Source organism: Chrysemys picta, chromosome 6 (genome assembly GCF_011386835.1).
Source record: "Chrysemys picta bellii isolate R12L10 chromosome 6, ASM1138683v2, whole genome shotgun sequence".
NCBI lineage: Eukaryota > Metazoa > Chordata > Testudines > Emydidae > Chrysemys > Chrysemys picta.
In genome coordinates, this window is record NC_088796.1 from 102,299,588 (window position 1) to 102,313,009 (window position 13,422).

The 13,422-nt window shown below is 40.0% G+C and overlaps 1 protein-coding gene across 7 annotated transcripts in view; it reads left to right on the plus strand.

The window, feature by feature from the left end:
- MLLT3 (MLLT3 super elongation complex subunit) overlaps positions 1-13,422 on the plus strand; it is a 210,693-nt gene that overhangs the window by 149,453 nt on the left and 47,818 nt on the right. For all 7 annotated transcript variants that reach the window (XM_042850548.2, XM_005297691.5, XM_042850550.2 and 4 more), the window contains one exon: positions 1,609-2,211. In XM_042850548.2, the coding sequence (XP_042706482.1) occupies positions 1,609-2,211 (603 nt within the window). The remainder of the gene's footprint in view (positions 1-1,608; positions 2,212-13,422) is intronic.

A 13,422-nucleotide genomic window follows, 5' to 3' on the forward strand; every position in this document is an offset into this window, starting at 1 on the left:
TCGGCAACGTTTGGCACGCGGCTCGCCAGGGTAAGCACCCTTGCGGGCCGGGCCAGTTTATTTACCTGCTGACGGGGCAGGTTCGGCCAATTGCAGCCCCCACTGAACCTGGCGCGTCAGCAGGTAAATAAACTGGCCCGGCCCGCAGCTGCGTGCCAAACATTGCCGACTCCTGATTTAGACTTTTATTTTTGCCATGGAGAAAGGCAGTTTGAGAACTGTATGGAGTCAATTGAATTGTATGCATTTCATCATCAAAATCTGTTTAACATTTAGGAAAACTTGAATAAAAATATGTTTACTTTAAGATAATATTGTGTAATCAACCTATAGGAAAATAATTAGCCTTACTTTGAGCATATGTTACTCGTTAGAAAATGGGTTTTGTTGTTTCAGAATTACTAGTTCAGTAAAAATAAACTTGTTTCTGGGGATAACTAATGTAAGCATTTGGTGTAAATATGAATGATTTTTCAGAGGTTCTTAGTGCTCTATCAATGTGAGCTGCTGGTGAGGTCAGCATCTTTTGAAAATCAGGCCAGAAACAATGGGGTCAGATCATATGTAATGAGAAGTCCCAGAAATATCATTTTTAGTGGTTCAAAATGTGGTTCGCTTACTATTAGTACCACTTGAAAGATGCTGGCTCTGCCATATGTTTGGCCTTTAAGATTTTTACAATGGCAAACTTAGGCGAAGACGTACATTGCACACCATATCTGCCATTTGCTTGTTTGGTAGGACTACTTAAACATAAGAACGGCTCAAAAGCTTAATGCCATTATCAAAGGTGGAATTAAAAAAATAAGGAAATACCCAACATAAACAAACCTGGGAAAAAGTAAACAGCAGTATAAGAAAGTGGAACCAGGTAAAGGTTTTCCTCCCCTAGCACAGTCTACTTCACAGCTTTTTTCCCCTACCATGAGTTTGAAGCGAAGAAGACTTCATTAAAATACTGGGTAGCCAGATGGGTTTTAGGAATTATCCACTGATGTATCATTCGGTATGAGAAATGAACTGTGGAAAAAGTTGGGGAGAACATAAGATCTTGCTTGAAATGTTGTGGGGGCAACGTGAGTTTTGACCCTCGCATGGTTGTGTAGTTGTGCTGTAAAGTACAGGTTCCTTACCAGCCTTGTTGTCATAACTGTTTTGCTTTTCACACTGGACATTTTTATTAGAAATTACTGAACTTTCTTTTTATGTGCTTTTCTCATTTATACTACTTAAACCCAACTTTGTTCAGAAGTTAAAATTGCCCCAACTACCTGCCAAACAATTTAGAGAAGCATTCTGTAGTGTCTTAAATGCGCTTATTGCACTACAACTCACTGAAAAAATCCACCTTTTATAACCACTGAGGTACTGTATTCATCTTTTAAAATAAATCGGCTATGTGTTTCTTAAGATAAGATCAGTTTTTTCAAAGGACAAAGATTGCCAATTTTTTAAAAGGGGGAACCTAGAAGAATTGTTTTAACCTATGAATGTATTCCAAGAGTGAACAAATTCTACAGTTTGTAATCCAAGTGTTTAGGTTAAATCTTGTGTTCATACTGCTTTTGTCTTTGTTTTAAATCTCCTCTGTGCTTATCCTTGTTGCAGGACCCCAATAAAAATATAAACACAAACAGCAGCAGCAGTAGTAACAGTTTTTCGAAGCCCCATAAATTAACAAAGGAGCACAAGGAAAAACCGTCTAAAGACTCAAAAGAACATAAAAGTGCCTTCAAAGAACCTTCCAGGGAACACAACAAATCTTCCAAAGAATCCTCTAAGAAACCCAAAGAAAACAAACCACTGAAAGATGAAAAAATAGTTCCTAAGATGGCCTTCAAGGAACCCAAACCCATGTCCAAGGAGCCAAAATCTGAAAATAGCATTCTTACTATAACAGGTGGACAGCAGCAAGAAAAGAAAGCCCCTACAAAAAGGCCCCCCACTACAGATTCTGAGGAACTTACTGCCAAAAAAAGGAAAAAAAGTAGTTCGGAGGCTTTATTTCGAAGTTTTTCTAGTGCTCCCTCCCTGATACTTACTTGTTCTGCTGACAAAAAGCAAATAAGGGATAAATCTCATCTTAAGATGGGGAAGGTCAAAATGGAAAGTGAGACACTGGAGAAGAAAAAGCCTACTTTACCACCATTTGATGATATTGTGGATCCCAATGATTCTGACATGGAGGAAAACATGTCCTCCAAATCTGAAGTAAGTGTCTCTTGTTTTCGTTTCCATGTTTTGGGTTGTGTTCCATATTTTTCTTCCTTTTTTAAATTTCTTTCAGGCAAATTTGTTATATCTGTAGATTCTAAATGGGCGTTTAGATCTTTTTGTAAATTGTGCAAAATCATGGATGTTAACTATTGGCTATTTGAATGTTCAGATGTTTTGGTTGTATTGTCACTTGGCTCATCATTCTGTTGACATTATAGATTGTTTAGTTGATTTATGGGAAATGTCTGGAATTAACAATGACCTATCAATTTATTCTCCTTCCAAAGAAACCAATTTCACCTTTTGTGAGAGATTGGGTTGTAAGGGTTTTTTCATGCTCTGTGATGAGGATTTGTATTAAGAGGCAAGAAAATTCTGTGGTAGGTTCTCCTAGTTCTATTAGTTACTGAAATGTGAATAAAATATTAGTTCTATTAGTTACTGAGATGTGAATAGAAGAAATATTAAAGTATAATAGCTGCTGATATGTCGTTTTCAGAGGGCAAGTGTATGGTGCAGTAATCTACGCACATTCCCTTCTTACTAATAACCATGTTGAGAACACTTGCGTCCTGATTAAAGCATAGCTTTTTGTAACGCAGATTTTTTTTTCTCCCTGGGGAAAAAAGCTCTATAATGAGCCACTGAAGATTGTTGTGATTTCACTGAAAGGATATTTCTGTAAGAAGTTATATAATAGCATTCTATAATAGTACTAGAGAGACAGCCACTTCAGTATCAATAGGCATTTCTGGGTTGGGGTAGAGGGAATGGTAACTACTAGTGCTCCTCTTCTCACCTTCTACCACTCCCAAAAGTGCAGATCCATTGCTTCTTGCTAGCTTTTATTTGCACTGCTACATGATACTTGAGTTATAGCACTTGGGCCACTAGAGAGCTGTTTAGGTGTTAAGTTGGTAGTAAATATTTATATTCCAGCAGCACCCGGAGACCACAATCCGAATCAGAGGTTGTGCTCTCTGCTGTACAGATGTTGAGGTAGACAAAGTCTCTGCCTCAAAGAGTTCACATAGTAACAACAGAAGTAATATACAAAGACGGGTAGGGAGGGAGACAATTAAACATACACACTTTATATATGCGGTATATTGGTATATTTCTATATTTATATTTGCAACATTTTTTTTAGTTTTTTTAATTACACAAATAGCAATATTTTCCAACTGCCCTGAGTCTTGCCATTTAACATTGGCTACTTTCTTGTAGTTATCACAGCCGAAGTTGGCCTGGAGAAGGGATTAAAAGGAGGAATGATCAGATCACATATCAAGGAGAACAATCCACACGTAACAGGTGGTGTTGAAGTAAGGATGAAGATGTTTGTGGGAATGAGCAGACAAGTGGGTGGTCAAGGTTGGTGTCTTTGGCTGAACAGAATGGCTGTGAGTAACAAAAACAAGTGGATAAGGTCAGAGAGACAGAGTCTGAAGGGTCTTGAAGGTCAGGCAGAGAAACTTGAACTTGATATAGTGGAAGAAGCAGAGCCAGTGGAGGGATTTAAAGAGGGCAGTGGTTGGAGAGACTGGCAAGGGAACCCGGTCTTCAGTAGCTCCATTTGATATGGATCAGAGAGTGAAGTGAGTGTTGAGGAAGCAGGAGATAAGTTTCAGCTGTGGGCAGGTAGGATAGGAAGGATATTATGGAAGAAACAGCAGTAAGATTTGGAAACAGCCTAGATATATGGGGTTAGAAAGAGAGAGAGAGAGAGAATCAAAGATGACCCAAGCTTACAGTCTTGACAGATGAGAAGAATGACACTGTTGTGAACAATGAACCAGAAGAGGGCTCTGGAGGAAAGATAGGGAAGTTCCATTTTGGCCAAGCCAAGTTGAAGTTGAGTGGAAGGCATCCAGCAGGTAATGGTGAAGTAGTCGAGATGTGGCTACAACGACACAGATAGGGAGTGAAAAAACAACTTTGTGAGTGACTTGTGTTTTAGCTTTTTAAAAGCTGATGAATATGAATTGCTGCAGTAATTCATAGATTTCTTTACATGGAATCATTTGTATTAGATGTGAAGTGGATTTATATGCTCACCACAATGAAGGGGTGTTTTTTGTTACAGTTAGCCATATATTAGTTGCTGGTTACTTTGTTTTAAAATGATATGCCAGTTGGTTTATATACTGATAGTTTATGGGCATTTGGGTATCTTTTTATAGCTTGTCAAAGAGTTTGCAATCATATAGCCTTCATCATCCCCAGAATTGTACATTAACATATCTAGAAACTCCAAAATGGAAGGAAGACAGGTAAATCATAGCAAACTTTTAGTAGTACAATCCAGCTCAAAGTATGAGCTATTTTTTTGTTGTTGGCTGTATTTTGGTGAATGGGAATATATATATATTTTGAGACCGGGCATGGCAAGTGTAATTATTAGTGTCTGAGAGTATGATACAGCAGTTTCCTGGTAATTCTGTACACTTGTGTCCATTGGTAATGCTTCTGGCCAGGATAGCATGATCAATATATATCATCTTCATGAAGATTTGGTGTCCATGCTTTTTTGGGGGGGAGTAGGCAGGAGGGCACTGCTCAGATGAACTGATAACGAAGAAGTCTAGTAGTCTGACCCATTTTGAGGTGTCTGAGGCAATCAGTTTGTTTTGTGCCTTCCAATGAAAGGAGATAATGCCAGAATATTTCTGCATGTAAATAGTTAGGCCAGCATTTATAAAATATTGTATGTTTCTGATACCAGATTAGTGATGTGTTGTCAAAACTCCAAAAAGGAGCAACCTCTATGTCAACTGCTGCTATGTGTTACCGTCCATGGGCAAAATATGACCCGAGTCCCACATTCTTGGCCAAAATCCATTAGTCCTTTCTCCCACTATCACCCAAATCCCTAGCCATCTGTCCTTCAACCTTTGACCCCACCACTCTTGAACCCATTCCCTAGCATCGTATAGAGGATCTTAAATAATCCTTCCACCTGGTAGTTATTCTACGGCAGCAGGAATGGTAGTGGCAGGTGGATTGTCCCGCAGCTTATCTATAGGGTGGTTGTTTGGCTGAGCAGTGGATTGTCTTCACCTCACTATCTGAGAGGGAAGAGCTCTGCAAATGGAGGAAAGGAGAAGAGAGAGGAGAAAGAAGAGCTTCCCCTTTGCTCTCCCTTACTCTAACACTATTCCTTTTGGTTTTTGAGATAGGCCAGTCTTCCCTGAGTGCTAGTGGTTTTCCCTTGCATTACATTGTTTTTGCACTTCTGAAATGCTTATGTGCATGTCTGGATTTCTGTATGCCTCTAACATGTATAATGGTGATCCAACAAGAACTAGGGGTCACCAAATGAAATTAGTAGGCTGCAGGTTTAAAACAAACAAAAGGAAGTATTTTTTTCATACAACGCATAGTCAACCTGTGGAACTCCTCGCCAGAGGATGTTGTAAAGGCCAAGAGTATAACTGTTCAAAAAAGAACTGGATAAATTCATGGAGGATAGGTCCATCAATGGCTATTAGCCAGGATGGGCAGGAATGGTGTCCCTAGCCTCTGTTTGCCAGAAGCTGGGAATGGGTGATAAGGAATGGATCACTTGATGATTATCTGTTCTGTTCATTCCCTCTGGGGCACCTGGCATTGGCCACTGTCGGAAGACAGCATACTGGGCTAGATGGATCTTTGGTCTGGCCCAGTATGGCCCTTCTTATGTTCTTATGTAATTCTCATTCTACTTAGTATGTTAGAAAAAAATTATACAAATAGATATTTGAAGAAATAAAATTTTAATTAGAGTAGGAGAAATGAGAGAGAATTGCAAAATCCAAGCAGAAAATATTTAAAAAAAAAAAGGGTTCCTTAACCTATCCTGAATTATTTTCAAGGATCATTCCTCTTCAGAAGAAAATTGAACTTAGAACAGTGAAGTGACCTAAGACGACTTTTTTTTTTTTTAAAGTTGGGTATATTTTCTGAAAACTTTTGCCTAGCCTGCACATTCATCTGTTTTTAAATGCAACTTGCCTCTTGAGATAAGAGTTTTAATCACTTCTCTTAGCAGACTTGATCTGTGATAGCCGCTTCTATGGGGAGATGGGTGGAGGCAGGGAGAAGGGAATTAAAATACTCCCTAAAGGTAGTAGAGAAATCTCAGTGGACATTGACACTATGTGTAAGGGGTGGAGGTGCCGGTTAGTGTGGAAAGGAACTTTTCAAACCACCCAAGTGGAATTTTTATTTTAACTCTCCTTCTAGCTTGTTGTATGCCTCTTCTGCCCCACCCTATTCATAGCCCTGTTTAAACTGTCTGGAACCGGCAATAAATATCCCACTGTGGAGGCATCAGCTTTTGATTTTCACATGATGGAAGCTTGTCACAAGCAGAGAAGGTCTTTATTTTATTTCTAAAGTGGCTTTTTAATGACTGTTCCCTTAGTGCATGCAAAGGCTGTAAAACTTGGAAGGTACATAACTGAACAGAATCCTCTTTATAGGATGGGACTAGCAATGTTACAGCTATGGTTGAGATGGCATTTTCATTCTAAATCCTTGTTGCCTGTGACTTTATAACTTTCTGAAAAGTAAGGCTGAAATTGCTCATGCTTCTTGTCAGTCTTGAGGTGAAATAATTTTAACATGTTAAGAGAAGATTCAGCATTGTTAAGACTTAGCAGTTACCTAGAGCCAGGGCCGGCTCCAGGCACCAGCTTCTCAAGCAGGTGCTTGGGGCAGCCGCTTCGGAGAGGGGCGGCACATCCAGGTATTCGGCGGCAATTCGGCGGATGGTCCCTCACTCCGCCTGGGAGTGAAGGACCTCCCGCCGAATTGCTGCAGCCGATCGCAGCTTTTTGTTTTGTTTTGTTTTGGCTGCTTGGGGCGGCCAAAACCCTGGAGCCGGCCCTGTCTAGAGCTTCACAGATAAACTAAAATCATTTCAAAAGTTCAATTTCTGCAGACATAAGCCTTTACTTCAGGCATGTAGTAGTATTATTTGACTCTTCAGTCAGTCAGTCAGTTTTCCCTTTTTCCCCTTAAGAGAGGAATTTAAGGCAAAAAGGAAGGCCACTGCAACACTAATTGGGATTGTAAAGCTACAATAATCAAGGAAATGTGTGCTACTTTGGGAGCTCTATAGCCCAATTTATGTAGAATGGGAATTGGGGATTTCTGACACTATTATGAGCATTTAGAGTTTATGGTGCTTAATGATTCTTAATGTGTGTTCTGTAACTTGGCTGTTGTGATCCTACTGCATCTGACTTTTATTCAGTATCCCAATTAAAATCCACAGGTGCCTTCGTTTTTAATACAAAGTAGGATTCCATGACGCAAGCACCATTTGCATTGCTGTTTATCACTTGTCAGTGATTGCAGTGGAATACCCAAGCGATACCTTGACATTGAATTAAAATACAACTGAAATCCAGACTTAGAGGACTGTAGGCTGCTACTGTTCACTGCCCATGGCAGCTAGTGGTGCCCCTTCAAAGGAGAACTCCAGAAGCAGAGCTGGCTGTTCTGAGCGCCTGTTCAAGTCAGAAGTGGCAGTAGTAGGTTGTCATGAAACAGATTGGCCTTCATTGCGAGAGGAAGAAATAATGAGATGTGAAGGATGTCCAGAAACCTCACACTAGCCATATAAGTGCAAAGCAAGTTTCCCATGGGGTTGGTTTTTATGGACTGGTATTAGGTCAGCCAGTTATATGGACCATTGCAACCCATAGCTCCAACCAGTGGCCCCATACTCCTTACAAAAATGTTGTGCTTTTCTGGTAAAAGGCACTGTGACTCTGGGAACTACAAGCCTCTGAGTCTTACTTCAGTAATAGGTAAATTAGCTGAAGGAGCCATTAAAGATAGGTATATATCAGACATCTATCTAATCTTAAGGGGTTTTTTTTATAATGCCTATGCTAAACGACCATGTCATGACAGGAATAAAACAGCATGTTTTCCTGTAAATTAAAGTTGTGTCTCTGATGCATTAGAATTCTTTTCAGCAGGTCAACTATGTGGAGTGTAAAGAAGAACTGATCGACATAATTTATTTCAATTTTCAAAAAGCCTTTCACAACAGGCTAATAAGGAGATAAAGTAGTCATGTGGTGAGAGGTAAAGTTCCGCCATTGACTAGAAACTGGCTAAGAAATAGAAAACAAAGACTAAGACAAAACTGTCTCCATTTTAAAAATGGAGTGATATTAATAAATGGGAGTTTGCCAGGATTCTGTCCCAAGGATCCTTGGCAATCCATACAGCCCCTTAATGATCTGGAAAAAGGGGGTGAGCAGGATGATGGTAAAACCTACAGGTGGCATACAGATTACACTGCTCTACAGCCAAAATGCTTCTGAAATAAATGTAGTCAAACTTTACTAATTCTGGGTCACTGATAATGAAAATGATGCTTAAAATTGTTGATTGGCTCTAGTTTTCAAGATATGCTATTGGGTCAGTATATACGACCCTTGACTTGGGAATGGCGGAGGATAAGTGAGTTATAAAGGGAAGAGATCTCAATTTAAACCAGAAATGACTAAAATACATCTTTGACTGGATCTATGAACAAATTTATGACTGGGTTTGGACAGTACTTGCTTTTTAGGCAAAACAATGAATGATGCAATCTGAAGCTGGTATTGCGTCATACATGATATGAATTGCATAATGTTATTCCTAGAAGTCATGGATGATGCAATCATAACGAAGCTTACATCACTCTGCTGAACAAATTGCCCTAGATCAGCTCTAGAAATCATACAGTGTCGTGCTCTCTTATTTGTCAGTGTTTGATTTTGCAAAGGGACACATTTCTGTTTAGCCAAAGTGAGCAGAGATGCCTCGTACTTGTGTGAACAGTGCAGATAACTTCTGCTATGTTTGTGGTGAAGTGACTTTTGCATCACAAAAGCACAGTATAACCCTTTGGTTAAGAAAGCCTATCACCTTTATTTTGGCTGCAAAATTGGAGATCAGGACAAGAGGTGGGCCCCACACATATGCTGCAACACTTGTGCAACAAATCTTCGCCAGTGCTTGAACAGGAAAAGGAAATCTATGCCTTTTGCAGTGCCAATGATTTGGAGAGAGCCAACAGATCATACCAGCAATTGTTACTTCTGCATGGTGCCTCCAGTTGGAAAGGTGTGTTAAAGAAGAAAAAGTGGACTGTGCATTATCCAAACATTCCATCAGCTATACGCCCAGTACCCCACGGAGAAGGACTGCCGGTTCCTGATGCACCAGAATCATTCTCACTTGAGTCAGACGAGGAAGAGGATGAAACTTCTGGTTCTGAACCATCAATGTCACAGGACCCACATTTTCTCCCATCCTCCTCCTCTGAACCACACCTCATAACACAAGGTGAACTGAATGACCTTGTCAGGGATTTGGAACTATCCAAGAGTAAGGCAGAGCTGTTGGGCTCCAGACTACAGCAGTGGAATCTCCCGGCAGGTGATGTTAGGGTTTCCATGTTCCGTGACCGTCAAAAGGATCTTGTCCCATTCTTCTTCATGGAAGGTGATCTTGTAGCCTGCAACAACATCGATGGTGTGATGGCAGCCCTCAACATCGTTCACGATCCAGATGAGTGGAGACTGTTCATTGATATCGAAGACGAGTCTTAAAGCTGTTTTACTGCATAATGGCAATGTTTTGCCATCAATTCCAGTTGGTCATGCAGTCCATATGAAGGAAACCTATGACAACATGAAACAACTTTTGAGGTGCATAAACTATGACCAACATCAGTGGCAGCTTTGTGGCGATTTGAAGGTTGTTGCTCTCTTGCTTGGTCTGCAGACTGGATACACAAAGTACTGCTGTTTTCTCTGTGAATGGGATAGTCGTGCAAGAGATTCCCACTACATCAAGAAAGATTGGCCACTCCGACAGTCATTGAAGCCTGGGAGGAAAAGTGTTCAGCATCCACCACTTGTTGAATCAAGGAAGATTTTGTTACCACCCTTACACATCAAGCTGGGTCTGATGAAGAACTTTGTCAAGGCCATTGACAAAACACAAGCAGCTTTCAAGTACCTTCGTGGAAAATTTCCAAGGTGAAGTAAAGCTAAGATAAAGGAAGGTGTCTTTGTTGGTCCTCAGATTTGTGAACTCTTCGAGATGATGCATTTGACCATGCACTGCGTGGCAAGGAAAAGACAGCATGGAAAGCCTTCCAGTTAGTGGCAAAAAATTTTCTCGGAAACAACAAGGCAGACAACTACAGGTTGTTGGTGGAAAACCTCCTCAAGGCATACAAAAGCCTTGGTTGCAACATGTCACTAAAGATACATTTTTTGCACTCTCATCTAGATTCTTTTCCACCGAACTGCGGAGCAGTGAGCGACGAGCATGGTGAGCGATTTCACCAGGACCTTGCAACAATGGAGAAACGCTATCAGGGCAAACGGAGCCCATCAATGCTTGCAGACTATTGCTGGACAATGACAAGAGATGCTCCATTTAATGAATAAAAGAGACATGCCAAGAAGCGCCGAGTAGACACTGAATAGGACTAAACTATGTACATAATAGTTTTTTGCCTTTTGTTTCATAATAAATTTTATTTATATAACCCTTTTGCTGATTTTTAAAGTGTTACATAAACAGGACAGGTGAAATATTATCATGTAAAGCAACCATAAACACATGAAAAGACCTAGGTTTACAATTTATGATTAAAACTCTAGTATCTACACAATATACATAGACATAAAATATAAAAACTTAAATATCTTAGAAACAGTAGCCAATCAGTTGTTTTAATTGTCATATTTGAATTCAGCACATCAAAATACATAATAAATAGCACATTTTATCTCTGAAGCAGACAACTTCTCAAAAATTGTAGACCAGTGTTATCAAAACTAGTGAAGAGTGGAAGGAACTTCAAAAGACCCGAACAGAGGCAAGTGTGTGAGCAAAATGATGCCTGATGAAATTTAGTATAGGCAGGTAGAAGGCTATTCACGAAGAAACCATTTGAATTACTCAAATATGTTAATAGGTTCTAAACTAACTGTGGATGCTTAAGAAAAGCACTAGCTATCTTTGTGAAAAGCTCAAGGAAGAGCATTTGTTCTATTTACAGTGATGGTCAAAAGATGTTAGGTTGTACTAAAGGGATAGACAACAGCAGTAATGAAAATATTATAATACCCTTATCATACGTAAATGGATTTTATGCCCTCAGCTTGAACATTGTGTTCAGTTCTGGTCATGCTGCAAGAAATGAACCAACCCGTAACTTCCTGAAGCTAGAAAGATACTTCTCCAATGGGCATGGTTAGACTATAAGGTTTAGTTTTACATGTCTTGGTCAAATGTTTTCTCACCTCTGTAACTTTAACTGATTTACTCTCTCTGGTTTAGTTAGGTTTGATGCACAGACAATTTACAGTTTTACGACACAGATCGAGTATATATTTTCAATAGTCACTTAAATGTTCGTTAAGTGGCTTTTTTTTTTACAACTTGAATTAGATATCAGATTACAGATCAATTTCTAGAATTCAACTGCAGTGATACAAGTGTCAGACCACCAAAACAACAATAACATTTTTGAGTAAAGCTATAATCTTTTAGTTACCAAAGGACACATTTTTTCTAGTTTTGGTTGCTTTTTTATGCTTTAAGTGAAATATTGCAGATCACACACAACGTGAAGTAGTGTCAGTAATTATTAGTAATCAATATATTAATTATTCAACTGAGAAATTTTGTGAAGATGTAACTGTGCCTTTGGGTCATAACTGAAAAAGCCAAATTCAGGACAAACTGCTGAGAAATAGGGCAAACACAACCGAAAATTGGTGGTTATTCTCCCAGGAGATATACCAAACAAGCAACTTAAGTAAACTTCGGTCTCACCCACGCTGGCTAATAAGATGTCTTAAAAGCAGTTTCCTTTGGTATTCCAGTCCTTGTATTACCTCCCAGAACACTAGCCTTTAGAGATGATTGGTTCTTTACAACCAGTCTCAGCAAATAAGAGTTCTTCTGATCCCAAAGGACCAGCCGTGCACCCAAGTCAATATATAACTCAGATCTTACCCAAAAATCACGCTGATGCCAATCCATTAGTAGCTAAAAATCGAAAGTTTTATTTATAAAAAGAAAAAAAGAAAGGGGAGAGTTAAAATTGGTTAAAAGAATTAAATACATACAATAATTGCAAAGTTCTTGGTTCAGGCTTGTAGCAAGGATGGAATAATCAATTTTGACCATCCTGATACCAGCCCAGTCTCTCAGCCTATTTTAGAGCATCCTGATGTTGCTGTAAGTTTTATGTCTGGCTGTTCATGGCCCCAGCGGGCTGATTTGGCAGGCTGATAATTGCGGGAGAGCAGCGGTGCTCTGCCCATGCCTTGTTTTTTCCTCCCTGATTATGCCCCCTATTCAGTGGCCTGGGATGGGGCATGGCATGGCACCTCTTCTCAGTATATAAGGCAATAGATGTGCCTACACTGCACACTCCTTTTGGTGGCATGTAGAGTACATACTCTCTTAGCATGGGCATAAATAGCAGTGTAGACAGTGAGGCATTGCTTAAGCGACTACAGTAACAGCAGACCTGAAGCCTGTGGGTATGTACCTTACACGTTTTTCCATAGCCCAAGCAGAGCTTTCCCCATCTACACTGCTATTGTTAGCAGTGTAGTGTCCCGCTGCCTCCCTACTGCTGGAGCCCACTGTATTCCTGTGCTGATGGTATTAAACTCTAGGTTCAAACAGTGGGAAACTGCTGAAGCTTTTGCCTGCTGCGTTCCCTCTGCCAGAGCCTTTCCCTGACACCAGTGGCTATGTACCACAGGGTGGATGCAGCTTGCTTTTCATTACAGCATGTGGCTATGCATACCCCACACATTGCTGATACTGGAGTGTAGTGTAAATGTTGCCAGTGAGAGCTGTGTATGCTCTTTATCTCTAAAAATCAGACTATGCATTTAGGTACCTAGCTTTAGGCATCCAAACTTGAGATTTTACCTCTTATCCCTTGTGATGCGCTACTGTACATGACATTTAGTTCTTGTGCCTACTGCCTGTTTGAGGGGCAGAGATGGAGTTTCCTCTACATTACTTATGTCTGCTGACATCTAATTCAGCCTCTGAGGTGTCTTTAAAACTTCATCTTTGAATACACAGCCAAGGCAGTTTACCAATGCCTTGTAGGTGACTGAGAAAGTTAGATAGTGCTATACTCTGATTTTCTGTTGTCAACCCCCATTT